The sequence below is a fragment of the Macaca fascicularis genome, chromosome 20 (assembly GCF_037993035.2).
Source record: "Macaca fascicularis isolate 582-1 chromosome 20, T2T-MFA8v1.1".
Classification (NCBI taxonomy): domain Eukaryota; kingdom Metazoa; phylum Chordata; class Mammalia; order Primates; family Cercopithecidae; genus Macaca; species Macaca fascicularis.
This window is the reverse complement of record NC_088394.1, coordinates 77,244,126-77,264,675: the sequence shown is the minus strand read 5'-3', so window position 1 is coordinate 77,264,675 and position 20,550 is coordinate 77,244,126. Positions and strand designations below refer to the sequence as shown.

The 20,550-nt window shown below is 41.7% G+C and overlaps 1 protein-coding gene across 2 annotated transcripts in view; it reads right to left on the bottom strand.

Annotated features, from left to right (window-relative positions):
* Window positions 1-321: 321 nt before the first annotated feature.
* GAN (gigaxonin) overlaps window positions 322-20,550 on the bottom strand; it is a 64,551-nt gene continuing 44,322 nt past the window's right edge. For both annotated transcript variants that reach the window (XM_005592632.5, XM_074027661.1), the window contains 6 exons: window positions 17,285-17,397; window positions 15,649-15,798; window positions 15,238-15,374; window positions 14,884-15,012; window positions 3,173-3,282; window positions 322-3,086 (listed from right to left, as the gene is read on the bottom strand). In XM_005592632.5, coding sequence (XP_005592689.3) covers window positions 2,905-3,086; window positions 3,173-3,282; window positions 14,884-15,012; window positions 15,238-15,374; window positions 15,649-15,798; window positions 17,285-17,397 — 821 coding nt within the window. In that variant the 3' untranslated portion in view covers window positions 322-2,904. The remainder of the gene's footprint in view (window positions 3,087-3,172; window positions 3,283-14,883; window positions 15,013-15,237; window positions 15,375-15,648; window positions 15,799-17,284; window positions 17,398-20,550) is intronic.

Genomic DNA, 20,550 nt, shown 5'->3' with positions numbered 1-20,550 from the left:
AACAAAAAACACTTTAAATTAAACACTTAAATCTTTGAAAAATCTAAATTTGGATGTGTTAAACAAAGAAAGAAACTACCTATTTTAGACTGCAGCCTAGGAGAGATTCTTTAAATATTCACTTATTCTAACCTGAGACAACTTTCCTTCCGAAAATAAATTGCACTTCCCCCAAAGATATTTGTATGTAAAATTTAAGACCTATCCTGAGCCACCAATCCCAACACACACCTGGTAAAAGTGACTTATCAAGAAAGAAGTATCAAAAAGTTATCAAGAAATGATGTTTCAAGGCATAAGTGGAATGTTAAAACACAAACCTGCATGAAATGAGTCAAAATTTATTTTACAATACTGAAATAACTATAATTTACAAAAGAGTCATGATTAATTTTGGAGCATAGTAAAATTAAATACAACCCTTTACTTCAACACAGTATTTGAATGCTGATATAGAGTAAAGTGACAGTTTGGCACTTAGCAGCTTTTGTTGGTTATTGCATCCCATATTATGTGGCAAATTTATTTTATAAAACATGATCTAATTTCTGCAGTTACAGTGTCAATGAACCGAAATTAAAAAAAAAAACAACACTATTTTTATAAAATGAATTTACCAAGTCATGCAGGTACTGATAATATTGCAAGAGGAACACATTCACTCCTAAATAATGAACTGTCTCCTTGGAGAGGCCTGGCGTAGACTGGAAAAAAAACTTTAAATGTCAGAAATTAAAAAAAGAGAATTGCTGACGATCATGGCTTTAACTGCATGTCAGTTACTGTTTTAATGTTCCCCAATTGCAGCTGCTGAATGCCAAGGTACTGTTTTGTACAGGATATTTCACCAAAGCAAATTTAGTTTTTCAGCTATTTGCTTCCTCTAAAACTAATGTCTAGTTGTAAAAAAGAAAAATCTTCCTTTCTTTGCAGAGGCCACATAGTTTGCTTTCATTAAAAGATCTCCACAGTGTCACTAAGAAAATGTGCAGACAACAGCTGACTGGTACACAAAACAATTCTGAACTTGGTTTTGACTGACATATTAAACATTATCGAACTACATGACTCTGCGGCACACCTGGCCTGGTGCCTCTGGTACATAAGATAAAAACCTTACACCTCCTCTTATCGATATCTTCTGGTTAAAATGGAGAGTTAATGTACCACACCCAGCACTCTCTAGAACCCCACAGGCATAGCATCTTTCAGCAACTTTTGTAGCATTGTACTGACTTCCGGCAGGTATAAGAAAAAAAATCACAGTTAGGTCACCCTTTTTCATGTCTATGGGTGGGAGAACATAAGTCATGTTTTTCATATGCATGTTAATTGCATACAAATGTTCCATATAGGAAGTTTCTGGAAGAAATTCCTGTTCTCGATTTACAACCAAAGGATACCTTTATACATGTGTTAATAAGACAAAATGCTGCTTCTTACAGCCATATTCCAAGAGGAAAAAAAAAGCTGTAGAAAACAATTAAAAATGAAGTACTGTATAGTAAATTGATTAGAAATTTGACATTGCATAAAATTTAATTTAGGAAGTAATCAAGCACTTTGAAGTCCCCGATTTCACACTAGGGTGGTGTAATTCAAGTGGAAAACAAAATATCTTACAAGATACGTTCCACGAACAAAAGACGTTTTCCCCCAATGAGAAGTGGGGTAAACTGAGTTGAGGTGGGAATGAGAGACAGGAAAGGAGGGAAGGAGGAAAAGATTAATTTGCTCTACTGTGAACAGAATGAAATCAAGTTGAGGTAGTTTATTCTACCAGCCAAACTTTACTCGTAACACAATTTATCTAAAACTCTCACTAGCGAATGCCACTGGGAAACTTCTATTACAAAGACTAGATTCTTAACACAGATTCGCATTCTAAGACAAGCTTTCAAACCCTAAACAGTAGTAAACAAGACTTTGTGTGCTTTCAGACAGGTTATGTGAAAAAGTTTTTGATCCCTATATATTTTGTCTGGAGAGCTTTTTTGTTTGTGTTTTTTTAGCCATAGCAGACCTTTATTACTTGTCTGACTCAGGTCTTTCTTTTATAAAATCTCCTACTCACCAATATCTTCATACTTAGAAAATGATTTTGTTCATTGAGAAGGCAGAATGGCACTGCAGGAGACCCTTCCCAGCGCCACAGGTACTACCCCAGAAAGGATGCGTGACGTGTCTTGATCTAAGTCAACACAGAAGTGAGCAACTTCTTTCAGTTCACATGAGGGCTGCAACCTGACTCATCAATTTACTGAAGCTTTACATTACTAAGATAAAGTTATAAAAGAGCAATTTTCTCTTCATTTCAATTCATTATGATATAGCTTTAAAAAGATTCTTAGGACAGAGTACTAGGAATAAATGGAGACTAACTGGCATACGGTCCGATCTAACATTTTAGGCACAAACCTTAATTTGTTGGGCAGGGTTAGGCATAATATATCCTTCCAAGTGCAGTGGAAAAGCAGTCTTGGCATGTTTGGATATGTTGATTTGCATATATGGATTTTGTTTGTTACCAAAGCTACGTATTTGAAAACAGCAGTCAGACATGAGTTCCCTTCAGGGAAAATGCACCTTAGTATTTTAACTTTGATATTTTACATGATACCAATTCCCACTCCCTTTTCCTTTTGATATTTACTAGCCTCCATTGTCTACAGCCGCATCTAACTGGAGGAACTCACTCCTCCCAGGTAGTTTTTCAACAGTTACGTGTTCGCCCAAACAAGAGCTGAAGCTCAAGTTTGTAAGCATCATAAAGCCACCAAAGAGTTACCATACCAAAGCCCAGCACAGAGTGAGTTCAGCTGCCATCTCTGCTCTCCCTTTCGTAGCTATGTTATGGTGCCCTTGGGTCAGGATCTCGCTCTCTGCTCTGCTTCCTCATTCCCCTCACGGGGAATGAACACGAATACGGAATAAGCCTTGCTGAAGCTGCAGGCGGAAAAGCTTGCAATTCGCAATGCGTAAGGCTGCACACCCTGTGCGGCGAAGGTCGGATGGAAGGAGTGGTTTAGTGTGGTGCCAGGTTCCTGTGCTTCTTTTAAACTCACGCACGTAGTCATAATTGGTACCTAAGCCACGGAAATAAGCAAGGGTGAGAAAACGTACCCAGAATCACCAGGAAACAGTTCCAAGAAAATCACCGTAACACTCTTACCTGTATCAAGATCTCCAATAACATAAATACTGGCTCCTATAGGTACAGCTCCATAAACAAAAGAGGAACTGGCGGGGATGCATAAATTCTGGTCGTTAAGATAGATCCACCTGAAAACAAAGCCGATGCACAAAATTAAAGAAATCAAAAGGATGACAACAACGTCTTGGAAGACTGACACAGCAAACTTGGTGAGTCATCAGCAGTATCAGGCACTGCGCCAATCTCGACCCCATGTTCCACTGCCAGGTAATCGCCGACATGCTGCCAGTTGCTACAGATAGGAGTTTTGTCTGTGCTAGAATGAAGCATGTATTGAGTCATAAACAGCATGTGCTTTCCAACCTGCTTCTGCTCAGCACAAGGTTTCTGAGATTCATCCATGCTGTTGTTTACATCTGTCATTCATTTCTGTTTATTTCTAAGCAGTATTCCATCATACGGATGTACCAGAATTTGTTGGTTTTTCAGACAGGCTCTCCCTCTGTTGCCCCAGGCTAGAAAGCAGTGATGCAACTATGGTTCACTGCAGCCTCAACCTACCAGTTCAGGTGATCCTCCCACCCCAGCCTTCCAAGCAGCTGATATTACAGGTGTGCACCACCACACTCAGCTAATTCCTGTGTGTGTGTGTGTGTGTGTGTGTGTGTGTATGTATTCATAAAGATGGGATTTTGCCATGTTGCCCAGGCTGGTATCGAGCTCCTGGGCTCAGGTGATCTGCCCACCTCAGCCTCCCAAAATGCTGTATTACAGGCATAAGCCACAGAGCCCAGCCCCAGACTTTCTTATTCATTCACCTGTTGATGTTCCAGTTTTTGGCTATTACGAATAAGGCTGTCAGGAACATTAGAGAGCCAAGTTGTTTTTGTGGACTGATGAAATTGCTGTGCTATATGGTAAGGGTATTTTCTACTGGAAAAAAAAAAGTGCCCCACTGCTTTTCAACATGGTATGTCATAATTTTGCATTCCAATTAGCAATGTGTGAGAATTCCAACTGCTCAGTATTACTGTGAGATCTCAGTATTATATTTTTAATTTTAGCTATTTTAATGGCATACACTTCCCTGAAGACTAATGATGTTGAGCATTTTTGCATGTGCTTATTGGTCATTTTACAGATTTTTTTTTGAGACAGGGTCTCACTGTCACTCATCCAGGTTGGAGTGCTGTGGTGCAATCACAGCTCACTGCAGTCTCAACCTCTTGGGCTCTAGTGATCCTCTCACCCCACCCTCCCAAGTAGTTGGGACCATAGGTGCACACCACCACACCCAGCTAATGAAAACAATTTTTTTTTTCACAGAGATGAGATCTCACCATGCTACCCAGGCTAATCTCAGGTTCCAGGCCTCAAGTGATCCTTCTGCCTTGGCCTCCTAAAGTGTTGGGATTGCAGGTGTGAGCCACCATACCCAGCCCTATGTTCTGTTATAAAATGTCTGTTAAAAGGTTTGCTCATTTTAAAACTGGGGGCCAGATGTGGTGGCTCATGTCTGTAATCCCAATACTTTGCGAGGCTGAGGCAGGTGGATCACTTGAGCCCAGGAGTTCAAGACCAGCTGGGCAACATGGTGAAACCTTGTCTTTACAAAAATTACAACAATTAGCCAAGTGTGGTGGCATCTGTCTGTAGTCCCAGCTACTCAGGCTGAGGTGGGAGGATCGCTTGAGTTAAGGAGGTCAAGGCCGCAATGAGTTGAGATCACATCACTGCACTCCAGCCTGGGCAAAAGTGAGACCCTGTCTCAAAACAAACAAACAAAAAGGACGTAGCAAGACTGTCTCTAAATTTTTTAAAAATTGGGTTTACTGTCTTCTTATTGAATTGTCAGATTCTTTATATCCTGTGGATACAGATACTTTGTTAGATACATGTATTATGAATCTTTTTCCCAGCATGTAGGTTGCCTTTTCATTTTCCTAATGGAACCTTTTGAAGAACAGAAGTTTTTAACTTTGATGAATTCCAATATATCCTTTTCTTTTTTTTTTTTTGAGACCGAGTCTCGTTCCGTCGCTCAGGCTGGAGCGCAGTGGCCGGATCTCAGCTCACTGCAAGCTCCGCCTCCCGGGTTTACGCCATTCTCCTGCCTCAGCCTCCCGAGTAGCTGGGACTACAGGCGCCCGCCACCTCGCCCGGCTAGGTTTTTGTATTTTTTTTTAGTAGAGACGGGGTTTCATCGTGTTAGCCAGGATGGTCTCGATCTCCTGACCTCGTGATCCGCCTATCTCGGCCTCCCAAAGTGCTGGGATTACAGGCTTCAGCCACCGCGCCCGGCCTCCAATATATCCTTTTCTTCTTTTACAGTCACAGTTTCTGCGTCATTCTAAAAAATCTTTGCCTACCCCAATACGAAGATTTTTCTCCTATGCTCTCTTCTGGAAATTTTGCAGTTTTCTCTTTTACATTTAGGTCTATGATACATTTCAAGTTATTTTTTTGTGTCTGGCAAGAATCACAGTTCACTTTCTTCCATATAGATAGCTAGCTGTTCCAGCACCATTTGCTAAAGGCTTTTCTTTCCCCTACTACATTGTCTTGGCACCTCTGTTGAAAATCAATTTAATAACCACTGAAAAGATTTAAGGCTCTATGAAGAAGTTGGTCCCAGAGCTGAGGCAGAGAAAATATAAGAGGGGTCTGGGGCATCCTGTCGTGCCAGATAGGAAGTGCTTAAAAAAGGATGGGGGTGTGTCAAAGGACAAGGAAGCCACGGTGAAGCGGCTCCTGACAGCCGAGGCTGGAACTATGTGAGCATGAAAATCAGTAATGATGGTGCTGGATTTATAACTCAGGGAGTAAAATAAATATCCATGAATCCACATACAATAAATAATTTGAAAACATTAACAGGAAAAAGGGACAGGTTTCCTTTACTGAAAAATTCCAATTCATAAATGCAGGGGAGTGACGGAAACAAAATCAACATCAGGCAAACACCACCGTAATGACTTCTGCAGGCCAGGTCTACCAGTGGATGCTCAAATGAGTGCTTGAGAGTTTCAGGAGAAAATGGTTTTGCAAATTCTCAGATTATCTCCACTAAGATATTTATTAATCACAACAAGAAAATCAGTTAACTTTCCAGTGGAGAACTTTAACACATACCACCTTAACCAAGTCATCAAGGTTAACGTCACCAGCAACAAGGCACATCAATGTGTTCTCCCTGATATGATGCAGAGAAGTGCATAATATGACTTCTGTGGTATTGCCAAACTGTATAACCTCAGTCTAATTGCAAGAAATCATTAGATCAATCCAAATTAAGAGATCCTACAAAAACAAAAAACAAAAAAAAAACCACGAACCAATAACCTTCAAGAGGACGAAGGTCGTGAGACTCAAGGAAAGAATGAAGAACCTGCTGGGTGTGGTGGCTCACGTCTGTAATCCCAGCACTTTGGGAGGCTGAGGCGGGTGGATCACAAGGTCAAGAGATCGAGACCATCCCGGCCAACATGGTGAAACCTCGTCTCTCCTAAAAACACAAAAATTAGCTGGGAGTGGTGGCACGCACCTGTAGTCCCAACTACTCGGGAGGCTGAGGCAGGAAAATCACTTGAATCCAGGAGGTGGAGGTTGCAGTGAGCTGAGATGGTGCCATTGCACTCCAGCCTGGCGACAGAGCAAGACTCCGTCTCAAAAATAAATAAATAAATAAATAAAATTAAAAAAAAATTTAAAAAAAAGAATGAAGAACTATCACAGATTAAAGGAGTCTAAGCAAACATAGTATCTGAATGCAATGTAGAATCCTGGATTGGATCTGGAAACTGAGAAAAAAGACATTAAAGGACAAGCTGGTGAAACTCCAGTAAGTCTGTAGTTTACCTAATAATTCTGGACAATGTAAATATCCTGGTTTTGATGCTTGTACTACAGTCATGTAAGATGTTAACACTAGGAGAAGCTGAGTGAATGACTTATTGGAAATGAGAACTCTTTGACTTTACAACTTTTCTACAAGTGTATAATAGTATTCGAAAATAAAAGTTTTTTATTTCTTTTTCTTAAAGAGTAAATCTAGACCCTGCTAGGTAATAATAATGTTCTCTCAGGGAACAATCATCTGTTAACAGCTAAAAGGCATAGCTAGGTCACAGCGGACTTCAGTAGGACCTTGGGAACGCATCTAAATGGTCTTAAGAGTAACCAAGGTCCAGGCCTACCCTCACTGGAGGCCACAGTCATATGGTCATCACTCCATCATCTCTAACTCTATGCTGTGAAGCAGCCAGGGCATCTCAATGTCAAATAGAAATGTACAATTATTTCCCAAACAGCACTACTTTTATTTCAATGAACACTCTTCCTAGACTCTTCTACAGCAGGTAGCTTCCACATTTAGAATTCCAATAAACACAGAAGCCTAATGATCACAGAACAACTCAGAAACAAAGCTAAGCACCATGCTTCTAATGCCATTCATCTAATATTTGATTCAACTAACATGTGAATGTTGATAGGTGTCAGGTAGTTTGCTGGGACTGGGATATAGATTTTGACCCCTGCCTCCCAAATGCCTCCAATAAAATGGAAAAGGGAAAAAAATCTAAAAGCTTGTGCTGAAAGTGAAAATGGAGGCCCTGAACACAACTTTGAAAGAAAATGTTTGAAAAACATCAAACTGCAATGCTGGTTTATTCACATTTCACGTCTTTAGGCGTAAACATAAATAACTACACCTCAGCATTTAAGTTCTTCCCAGATTCTGAATCAAACCAACTTAGTTCATCCCTGGAATGATTGTATTAAGCTAAAGAAACTGGATTACATAGATGATCTACCAGGTTTTCTCCCAAGCACCTCAATGATTCAGTTCCTGGGTTTCAGAAAAATAAGCCTAGGTGATCTATTTTAGGTAAAGACGAGGCTTCAAATTAAACAGAAGTAATTTGAAAATTTAATTGAATTGCATCTTCAGGTGTGGCTGCTTATAAAACAGGTATAAAGGGCCATGAGGTTTTACATGCCACTCATCCTCTCACTGACCTGAACAGTTTAGCTGTCCCAGCCTGTCTCCTCATCTGTCCAGTGAGATACCAGATACTGTCACCAACCTCAAACGATTGTTGTGAGGATGAAATGAAATACCAATGTAAAGTATTTTGCATAGTTTCTAGTACTTAGAAGGTATCATTAAACGATAGTAATTTTTGCAATGAACAAGGCAATATCGTGTCTTCAGTTACAATGTTTTCAAACATGGGGTTGTCAGTACTTGGGGGCTATAATGATGCACCCTCTGGTAACTCAGAATTAAGACTGCTCTGAGACTGAAGCTTTAAAATACAGCATGGATTACAACAGTGAACTTCAGAGACAGGGAAGTAGAAGGGGAATGACAGGAAAGGAGAGAGGAAGAGAGCTACAGAGGAAAAGAGGGCAATCAATTGAGGAGAAAGGAGAGGAGGAAAGAAAAAGAGAGCTATCGTGAGGCATCTGCTTCCAGTATGGCAGAAGAAACTCTTCAAATGGCTCCTCAGCTGCTGCAAGTGTCAGCTGTAAACTCTGGACAAAATACAACTACCTGAGTGCTCTGGAAACTGAAGAAAAGCAGGTAGATTCCGGAAAGCAATGGAAAGTTGATTGAGCAAGCAACCCGTATGGACTAAGTTCCCTGCTTCTTGGTAGCTTTCTCTGAAGGCAGCCTCATGGGGGCAGCTCTGGGTAGCTAAACCCCTACAGAAAAGATAGCCATCTTTCTGGCTACAGGACTCAGCAATCAGGAAAAGGGGTCTTGGGGCAACCAGGATCTCCAAAGTGTGAGTGGAGAACCTGAGAAAGAAGAGAGGTAGAGAAGCACCCCTCAATTTGTGCGCATCCACTCATCTCAAGTCTTCAACTAACCCTGGAACCATGTATGCTTATGACTGAGGCTTCGAGAACTGGGTTGAGATTTCAGCTGCCATCCATGGCAGGTGGCACGGCTTGCAATTTATGTCTAACGAAGTCAATTGCTGACTAAAACTCAGAGCAACACTCTAAAGCAATATAAGAAAATTCAAGGCCTCAACAACATAATAGTAACCACATCCAGGATCCAGTCTAGAGTTTCTCAACAAAAGAAGGCCGGAAAAATGAGAACCCATTTCTCAAGGGAGCAAACAATCAATAGACACCAACTCTTGAGATGACTCAGATACTGGAATTAACAGGCAAGGACTTGAACACAACGACCACAATGATGCTCAATATGAGAAAGAAAAATATGCTTGTGATAGAAAGATAGGAAATTTCAGCACAGAAAATTCAGAAACCTAAAAACAAACTACACAAACATTTTAGAATTGCTAACATAATACTTGAAATAAAAAAAATTCATTGGATGGAGATAACAAAAGAAAGCAGCAGCAAACAAGACAGAGAAACAGAAACCATCCAATCTGAAGAAGGAAAAATGATACTGCAGACTGAATGGTCATGAAAATAAAACATATCAGTATGTCCAGCTAAAGTGTGCTCTGTGGAAAGCTGAAGGCTTTCACTGTTTGCTTAGAAAAGCAAAAGATCTACCATAATTAATCTAGAATTCTACCTGAAGAAGCTAGAAAAGAGTAAAAGAAACCCAAAGTAAAAGGATGGAAGTAATACAGTAGAAATCAATGAAACAGAAAATACTATGGAGAAATGAACCATGTGTAGAAGCTGGTCTTCTGTCCACAGAGGCTGCAGACTGCGGCAAGGCTGGGGGCGAAAGGGCCGCTCTGCCGCTGTCGGCTGCCCTCCTCTCACTCCTCCTGTGTGTGCTCCTACCAGCCTGCAGGAGACCAGGGGTGCACACTCTCCAGCTTGTTTCTCTGGCCCCTGGCACCCTGGTGCTCTGCTCTCCAGTGGCCTCAGCACACACACTTCCAATGGGATGAATCTCGGCCCGGTGGGGTGGGGAAGATACTTTCTAATTTGTTCCCTCCTCAGGTGTTTTTCCTCTGCCCTAAAGGTAGCAGCTGTACTTCCTATGTTAGCTATTTCTGCGGTTTTCAGAGTCTTTTAGTAGCTGACTGTCTCTTACTAGTGATAATTACATATATTACATTTTCCCTATTCAAATGACTGGTGTGGTTTTTGCCTCTTGACTGGACCATGACTGAAATAGATGTGGTCAGGGTAGGGTTCATCTCTTATCCTCTAGTTCACAAGTCTTACTAAGGCATCTGAAAGTACCTGTTTCTTCCCAACCATCAGATACAAACAGCACAATGTGGTCAATGGGGTAGACCAATGAGATGTTTTGTGGAACATCATGATGATTAAAGTATCTGTGGACTACTACACAGCAGACATTAGCCCATTATATATTAGTTGACACAGCCCCGAGGCAAGGCTGTGCAGGTGTACTGTTGCCCCTGACAAGTAAAAGCAAACTGCTTCTGGTGACCCTTGCAAATTGGCATGAAGAAAATACATTAGCTATGTCAATCGCTGCCATACTAAGGCTGGGAACTGTGCCTCATAAAGATACAACATTTGTGTGAGGATATTACGTCTGAGACAGAATCTGGGATCAGTATGATCACCTGATTAAGTTTATGAACGCTTTTGCTGTGTGCATTAAAAAAGCAAAAGATCTACCATGAGTAATCTAGAATTCTACCTGAAGCAGCTAGAAAAGAGTAAAAGAAACCCCAAGTAAAAGGAAAACCTAAAAACAAACTACACAAACATTTAAAAATTGATAACATACTGTTTGAAATAAAAAATTTCTAAGATTTTCCGAGATCCATTTTACTTTTCTACTTTTTCTAGGTGAATTAAGTGGGGATGTGATAGGCATCGCCTCTCCTGCATTTTCTAGTCTTTGATGGTGGCATAATGTTTGCAGATTCCCCCAGGATGCAGTATTGCTTCTGGTTTTCTATTTTGGTAGAGAAGGAAAGTTCCAGGGACTTCCACTTAGCCCTTGTTGTCACAGTGGCCCCCAATCCATGTCAGAGAACCAGTATGGTGATTCTGGCAGTTGTCAAGTATGTCTATTCTAGTTATATATTCAGGAATCAAAAGAGGAAACTGACAGACCTCAACTTCAAAGAACAGTTAATATAACTCATATACTGTAAAAAATGAAGTAGAGGGGCATCCAGGCTAAGCAAATGCATGGAGGCAGTAAAAGACAAGAGGGTTTAAAAAGTGAGCTGGAGTATAGGACATGTGAAAGAAAGATACTAAAAAAGGGTGAAGCTTTTTCTTAACTTCAAATCATGGAGAACCCTGAGTAGGTGGCTAAGTACTATTATCTTTACTTGGTAAGCAATGGGAAACAGTCAAGAACTTTGAGAAGGGCAATCAAAAACTCTGAGCAAAAAGTTTTTGTCAGGTTCGTCTTTCAAAACCACAAATGAGTAACTGCACAGGCAAGGCTGGCCAGAGGCTAAAGACACTACACAGATGAAGGAGTGACTGTGAGGAGCGCAGCGGGGCAGAGAAGGTGGGAAATGTGAAAAGTGCTACTGAGATTTAAAAAAGGACCAGACCTGGCAACTGATGAGTTGCAAAGTACAAGACAGAATTCAAGATGACTCCCTTTTTTGAGACAGGGTCTTGCTCTGGCACTCAGGTTGGAGTGTAGTGGCATGATCATGGTCCACTGCAGCTTTCACCACTTCCCAGGTTCAAGTGATCCTTCTGCCTCAGCCTCCCGAGTAGCTGGGACCATAGGCACGGACCACCATGCTCAGCTCATTTCTGAATCTTTTGTAGAGACAAGGTCTCACTATGTTACTCAGGGTTGTCTTGAACTCCTGGGCTCAAGGGATCCTCCCACCTGGGTCTCCCAGAGTTCTGGGATTATAGGTGTCAGTCACTGTGCCCGGCCAAGATGACCCTTTTTTGAACATGGATGACTGGGAGGATAGCAGTGTTACTAACAGAATAGGGACACAAGGAACAGAAATAGAGAAACTGTCATTCTGGGTATATGACGCTGTTGCTCTGACTTGGTAATGCTTTATGGCAGTTTCTTTGCTTCCCTTTCAAGCAGTTTTGCTTTTATTCAGAAAAACAGAAAAGAATAAGATATGGCCTTTTTTTCCCGGAAAGTTTTAACCTAAAAATAGGGAACAAAGACAGGAAAGACAAGAGATTACTTAAAAACAATCGACACGGTCTCCAATCGAATATGGACTGCTCATCCGGCAACTACAGTTTCCACGCTCTGCCAATGTAACACATCTGCATCTGATCTTTTAAGAAATAAACTACTCCTCCATGTTGTTTTGTTCTATCAATATAGGAAAGCCTACATTTTAAAGTCAACCTAGTGTGGTAGTTGAAAAGGTGGACTCTGGGGCCAGAATGCCTGAGTTCAGATCCCGCCTCAGCTCCTTGCTCCTTGTTTGTCTGTGGGCACATCGCTCACCCTTTCTGTGCTGTGATTTCCTCATATGGAAAATAGGAATAGTAACAGTACCTACATACACTTCAGAGTACTGTTTTGAAGATTAAATAAATACATGGCATTTGGTGTTGTATGTGTGTTTAATGTTATCTAAACATGTTAGAATCTTACATTGATAAGATAAATTAACAGCTTTCTTTATTCTATTTACAAACATTGGAGAGCTTAGGAATAAGGATCCAAACATACATGAATTTTATTTGGAAGTGCTTTTATTTATTTATTTATTTATAGACAGGGTCTTACTTTGTTGCCCAGGCTAGAGTGCTGTGGCACAATCTCGACTCACTGCACCCTCCACCTCCTGGTTTCAACCAATTCTCATGCCTCAGCCTTCTGAGCAGCCAGGACTACAGGCGTGTGCCACTAGGCCTGGATAATTTTTTTTTTTTTTTGTACTTTTAGTTAGAGACAGGGTTTCACCATGTCGGCCAGGCTGGTTTTGAACTCCTGGCCTCAAGTGATCCGCCTGCCTTGGCCTCCCAAAGTGTTGGGAATATAGGCTTGAGCCACTGTGCCTGGCCTGGAAGTGCTTTTAAATAGCAAAGAAGGAACAACAGTCTTATGTTTAATTATTATGAACTTAAAGCAAGTAATAGTTGTATTAAAAGCTTATCCACTACAAATATGTAACAACCTGATAGGCCAGGTGTGGTGGCTCGTGCCTGTAATCTCAGCACTTTGAGAGGCTGAGGCGGGTGGATTATGAGGTCAGGAGTTCGAGACCAACCTGGCCAACATAGTGAAACCCTGTCTCTACTGAAAACACAAAAATTAGCCGGGTATGGTGGTGCGTGCCTGTAGTCCCACCTACTCGGGAGGCCGAGGGGGAAGAATTGCTTGAACCTGGGAGGCGGAGCTTGCAGTACGCTGAGATCATGGCACTGCACTCTAGCCCGGGCGACAGAGTGAAACTCCGTCTCAAAAAAAAAAAAAAAAAAAAAAAAAAAAAAAAAAAAAAACGGCCTTCATCCCTTGGGCCGTCAGCCCTCCCAGTCATGTAACAAGGAAGGAAAAATGTAGAGAAGTCTGAAAATCGGCCCCACTACAGCAAGTATCCTCTAAATTGCTCTCTAATAAACTTTCCTAAGATAGTCTATTCCTATAATTAGAAAAAAAGGCTACGCAAATATCCTAAATTTAAAATACAAGTTAGGTAGCATTTACATGCATTTCCAGCATCTTTGTAACTGCTCACTGACTGCCTTAATCTAAAACAGCATGAAATTAAACATTATGTTATGGCACCCTCTTCTGGTAACATAACTGAACTACTCAAATAAAATTATGGTTAGCATACCCATTTCCCCTTAGGATTTAAACATATTACCGCAATAAAAATACTGTTCAGTGGTTACAACAATAAAATGCGTGAGGAAAGAGAGAAGACATCGAGAAGGATGTTATCGACTCTACAAGACATATGTGGCACTTTTCAGAGGTTTTAAGAATCTCGGACACCACGCTTTAGCCACTTAATCAACATTTTACTAAGTATCTGATACAAGCAGGTAGGATGTTGGAAGCCAGGATACAGAGCTGACGAAGGTGGACCTTGCCCTGAAGTTGCTTGCAGTTAACAGTTACAACCCCAGAGAGAGACCTGTCTGGAGTGCATGGGATCACAGATGAAGGGATTTAAATCAGAGGAGAAGGTGTGAGAAGGCTTTCTCCAGGTTTTGATAACTAAGCAGTTTTGAAAAAGGCCAAGCTAACTGGATGCTCAGCGGGAAGGAAGCTTTTAGGCAAGAAGCAGCATATGAACACAGAGCTGAGACAATCATACTTGATTTCGCAGGGGAAAGTGGCTCAGTGTAAAGTATCCAGGTTAGTAGCAGAAAAAGCAAAGGCCATATCACAAAAGGCCACATATGCTAAGTTAAGGAGTTTATTTATTTTTCTTTGGAGAACACAGGGTCTTGTTATGTGGCCCAGGCAAATCTCCAACTCCTGGGCTCAAGCAATCTTCAGTTTCTACTTCCCTAAATGTTGAGATTACGGGTGTGAGCCACCACGCCCAACAAGGTAAGGAGTTTTAAACTCTTTCCTAAAAGCTATAGGGAGCCAATAATGATTTTAAGCAACTGTCAAGATCTGATCTACATATTAGAAACATTTTCTATTTAGAGACATTTTAAGTTACTAGCACTTGTGAAGTCACTGAATAAATACCTAGTATGCATTAGACATATCTCCTAAACCCATAATTTAATCAAGTGACTGAAAACAAAACTAAACAAAGCTAAAATACAACTTTGAAAGCACAAAGAAAAAGTTGCAGTAGCTACGTGAAACCATTCTTAGTTACCTTTTAAACTCGTCATGGTAGAACTCGGACTTGCAAGTTACCATCTCGCTACCCTGGGCGTCCTCACGACTTCGGACTCCCCCAAACACATACAGCTCCATAGCAACTCCACAGGCCACTGCTCCAAACCTGAAAGGCCACACACAGCGTATCAGGCACAAGCAGTACAACGCGAGATCTCACTCCCTCGTTCCTCTTATGCTGGCTTAACTCTGCAGCATTACTATGTAGGCCTTCCTTTCTCAGGAAATGCCAAGTCAAAGAAAAGGTTACTCTGAAAGAAAAGAACAAAACCCAGGCAGGGTAAGGGTAAGGGCTCCAGACCCAGTGAAGAGTTCACCCACATCCGTGTACCTCCTCTCTTTCAGGGGACATATGGCAGTCCACTGCTGGGTCCTGGGATCATAACACTCCACAGACTCAAAAAGCTTTCCATAGGAGCCTCCACCCATGGCGTAGATTTTCTTTTTCATAGCTGCATAGCAGCCGATCTGAAAGTAGAAAACAATGGTGGGGGAGAGGCAACTTTTCTCATTCAGGTCAGGTGGTGCCCACCACCAGGGTAAACTCTCATACACGCCCACCTTCCTATCTTGGTGTGTGGCTGATGACAGGGAAGGCAAACTACCAATAAAGGCAGACTTCTATAAAGTTAATTCTTTTAACACTATCAGTTATATTAAAGGTTTATTCAGGATATGAAGACACATTAAGTTTAAAATCCAATGTGTACACAAACTAGTTACCACAAAATGCGGTCCTCACCTTTCTGACCATGGTCAAATCAGGTTGCTTTGTCCAGGTTTTAGAATAAATATCGTAACACTCCATGGAAATCAGCTCCTTTTCACCATCCTCTCCTCCCAAAATGTACAGCATCCCATCTATCTCCACAATTCCGAAGTTATGTCTTGCCTGAAACGACATCAGCGATCTCTGAACACACAAGGCCAAGGATCATATTAAAAGCTAATATTCATATACTTCATAAAAATTAGAGAGACATAAAGATGGCAACAATAGCCACTGGGGACTCCTAGAGCAGGGAGGCAGGGAGGGGAGCAAAGGCTGAAAAACTAACTATTGGGTATGATGCTCAGTACCTGGGAGACTGGATTAATCTTACTGCAAACCTCAGCATGATGCAATATACACACGTAACAAACCTACACATGTAGGTTTATACCTACCCCGAGTATAAAATAAAAGGTGGAATTATTTTTAAAAATTAGAGACATCTCTTTTTCCCAGTGTTCCAGCTGGAAGTAACACGTTCAAAACCATTTCTCCGGTAATGCGTCTTTTTTTTTTTTTTTGAGACGAAGTCTCGCTCTGTCACCCAGGCTGGAATGCAGTGGCGTGATCTCGGCTCACTGCAAGCTCCGCCTCCCGGGTTCACGCCATTCTCCTGCCTCAGCCTCCTGAGTAGCTGGGACTACAGGCACTCGCCACCGCGCCCGGCTAATTTTTTGTATTTTTAGTAGAGACGGGGTTTCACCGTGGTCTCGATCTCCTGACCTTGTGATCCGCCCGTCTTGGCCTCCCAAAGTGCTGGGATTACAGGCGTGAGCCACCGCGCCCCGCCCCGGTAATGCTTCTTTAAGATTTCTGGCTTCCCTAGCAGCCCCTCTTCCAGCACAGCAGCCAGAGAGGCCAAAGTCATTTCTCAAAACAAGGTTATGAAATACATGGTGAGTTCCTCAGAAAATCCTCACTTTTTAACCCATAATAGCTCACAAAAAGAAAATGAACTGTTACCTCTGATTCAATACAATTATTTTTGCATAACAATGGGCAGTATTTTCAGGTTGACGTGGGAAAGGTTAGTATTGACCAGGGCAGAAAGGGCTGTGGAGGACAGGGTCAGGCCAAGGCTATTTGGGATCACAGAAGCCCTAGGTGTTTCATGTCCGTTTGTCAACGAATATTTACGTAGTGAACCCTATGTGCCAAGCACGATTCTAGCGCTGAAAATGAAACACTGACCAGAACACACATAATTCTCTGCCATCAAAGAGCTTTTGTGAAAAACTTCAAAATGCCTGGTCCATGAGATGGTTAGACGTGGTATGAAGACAGGGACAGGAGAGCTAAGAGGCAGGAGGGAGGCCCGCTGAGAAGGTGCTGCGAGGAGGGGGCAGGCCACGCTGGCATCTGCACAGGGCAGGACAAACGGGAAGGCCGGCGCGAGAGCATTCCTGGAAGATTTCAGAAACTGAAGGAGGCCAGAATGAGTGAGGGCCAGGAAGGCGAGGAGAGACGGGCACTAGAAGGAGAGGTTGGAGCAAACGAGGCGGGGGCTTGGCAGGGCTGCTATTTCTTCCCTGAACTCAGACACAAAACAAACAGAAGTGCTAAGGGGAAAGAGAAACACATCAAACAAACCGAACCAGTGTTTTACCTCGTTCATGGGCGGCAATGCTGTCCAGGTATTTGCATCTGGATCATACTTTTCTCCCGAGCTAAGAGTCTGCTTATTTTCATCTTGGCCCCCGAATACAAACAAAAATCCTTCTGCAAAGATCAAAGGAAACACAAGAAATATGAAATGTGAGCCTTCAACACCCATAAATGCCATAGAATATATAGAAACAGCATCTGAAGAAACTCTCTGACGACAACAATGTTCTCTTTGGATTCAGGACTTTTATTACATCCCATTGGATCCTTGGTGATGGAGCCCAACCTGTGACTCACTTTGACCATTTCGCTTTACTCATTACTGTCTTTGAGTGGATTTTCACCACCCTATGATGAAAAAGGAAGCCTGACGTCACCCATTCAGTCACCAGCTAGCTCTGGGCCATGTCAGTTCATCTCTTCCACTCCCTCCCAGCCTCTGGGATTCTCATACAGCGTCCGCACCACAGCGCACATCTGTTCATTCAAAACCCCAGGAATACCCAGATCTGAAGCACCTGTGTGCACTTTCTATTCAAAACAAGATCTAAGAGCAACTGAACTTCCGATTTCATGTAATGGTGTATTAGGTTATTCTTCCGCAAAAAACACTTAATTTGCTGGATAAAACATTTTTTTTTTTTTTTTTTTTTTGAGACGGAGTCTCGCTCTGCCGCCCAGGCTAGTGTGCAGTGGCCAGATCTCAGCTCACTGCAAGCTCCGCCTCCCGGGTTCCCGCCATTCTCCTGCCTCAGCCTCCCCAGTAGCTGGGACTACAGGCGCCCGCCACCTCGCCCGGCTGGTTTTTTGTATTTTTTAGTAGAGACGGGGTTTCACCATGTTAGCCAGGATGGTCTTGATCTCCCGACCTCGTGATCCGCCCGTCTCGGCCTCCCAAAGTGCTGGGATTACAGGCTTGAGCCACCGCGCCCGGCAGATAAAACATTTAAAAAATAATCTTAGCTGGGTGGTGGTGGCTCACATCTGTAATCTCAGCACTTTTGGAAGCCAAGGTACATGGACTGCTTGACCCCAGGAGGTTCAAGACCAGCCTGGGCAACACAGTAAGACCTCATCTCTACAAAAAGTAATGAAATTAGCCAGGCATTGTGGTATTTGCCTATAGTCTCAACTACTTAGGAGGCTGAAATGGGAGGACCACTTGAGCCCAGGAGTGTGAGGCTGAAGTGGGCCATGATCATGCCACTGCACTCCAGCCTGGGTAACAGAGTGAGATCTTGTCTCAAAAATAGTAACAATAATAATTTTCTTAGAAGAGGAGAAGCCAACAAAATAACAAGGCAAAACTGAGGGGAAAATTGGGACCTACAGAGGTTACCAAGCATGAAAACCATTTTACTCTGAGGGCATTTCCAATCTAGGAAAATCTAAATCTTTTGTCCTCGGGATGAAAAAGACAGACGTTTAAGCTCCAGGTCCACAGAAAATGTGGCTTCTGGCAGGAGATCCTCTCCAAAGTTCTACACTGTCAGGATGAAGGCCAACCAGAATTCGTATTCAGATTTAAACCTCCTTGCTATCTGGGAAATTATAAGCCTTGAATTTAATTTACAGTTAATACCAAATTAGTAATGTTTTCAGGCAACTGGCAGAGACAAATGCCAAACTTCTGTGGAAGAAAGGACCTTAATCTAAGCCTTAGATTCTAACATCCCAGGACATCTAAGGCAGAAAGTTACGGCTACAAATAATTTTTTTCGATTTTTTTTTTTCCAGACAGTCTCGCTCTGTTGCCCAGGCTGGAGGGCAGTGGTGTGATCACAGCTCACTGCAACTTCTGCCTCCAGGGTTCCTGAGTATCTGGGATTACAGGCACATGCCACCACGCACCCAGCTACTTTTTGTACTTTTAGTAGAGATGGGGTTTCACCATGTTGGTCAGCTGATTTCAAACTCCTGACCTCAAGTGATCCACCCGCCTCAGCCTCCAAAAGTGCTGGGATTATAGGCGTGAGCTGCGCCCAGCTGCTACGTATAATGTTTAATAAAATGAGCAGCATCCAGCCACAGATATCAGACATAACAAATATTAGACTCTAAGGAAAGACCAGCAGAAGTAGATCATAGGAAATAGTCTTGCAAAGATTTCAAATATTATAGTAACCAGAAAGATGATTTTTTTCAAGTTGGATGATGAAGAATAAAGTCTAATATTTATTTAAAAAAGAAAGATAATTTAAACAAATGCTTATCATGTTTAAAAAATAAAAATTAACTTGAAGATAACTCCAGTAACAGGAACTATAGAAATAAGAGTGGATTTGAAGGTAATTAAGTTATTCTCCTGTTAAAAAGACAAGAACTTGTAGAAATTAAAAAAAAAAATCAATGGATAAATTTAATAGCAGATTCATCACAGTTAAGGAGAAAAGTCATTGAGTAGAAGATAATCAAAAGATAATAATGAAGAGAACAGCACAGTGAGAAAAAAGATGGAAAATAGTAAGAAAATTTTAAATACACACCAGAGAAAAGATTTTTTAGACTCGCCACTGACTTAACAACAATGGAAGCCAGAAGTCAGGGGAATGACTTCAATGTGCTGAAAAATAATAAATACCAAGCTGAAATGCTATACTCAGCAAAAATATTCTTTACGAATGAAGACAAAATAATGACATTTGCAGGCAATCAAATCTGAGTGTTGTCCACTAAAAGACCCATATTAAAGGAAATTCAAAAGGATGAACTGCAGAGAGAAGGGAGATGATCCCAGGTGGAAAGTCTGAGGAGTTAAGGAGGAGGAACAAGGAAAGTGGCAAATCCAAATGAACACTATCTATCTAACTACCTGCCTGCCTTCCTATCTATCAATCAATCAATCATCTATCTACCTACCTGTCTGTCTGTCCATCCACCCATCCATCCATCCATCCATCCATCCATCCATCCAACATATATCAAAAAAACACATATTGCGTATATAGTAGCTCCCCCTTATGTGAAGTTTTGGTTTCTGTGGTTTTATCACCCATGATCAACTCAGTCCGAAAATAGGTAAGTTCAGTAAAGTAAGACATTTTGAGAGAGAGACCACATTCACATAACTTTTATTACAGTATACTGTTATCGTTGTTTTATTATTAGTTATTGTTGTTAATCTTTTACTGTGCCGAACTTAAACTTTATCATGGGTATGCATGTACAGTAAAAACACATAGTATGTACAGGGTTCAGCACTATCTATGGTCTCAGGCATCCACTGGGGGAGTCTTGGAACGCACCCCTCATGGATAAGGGCGATCT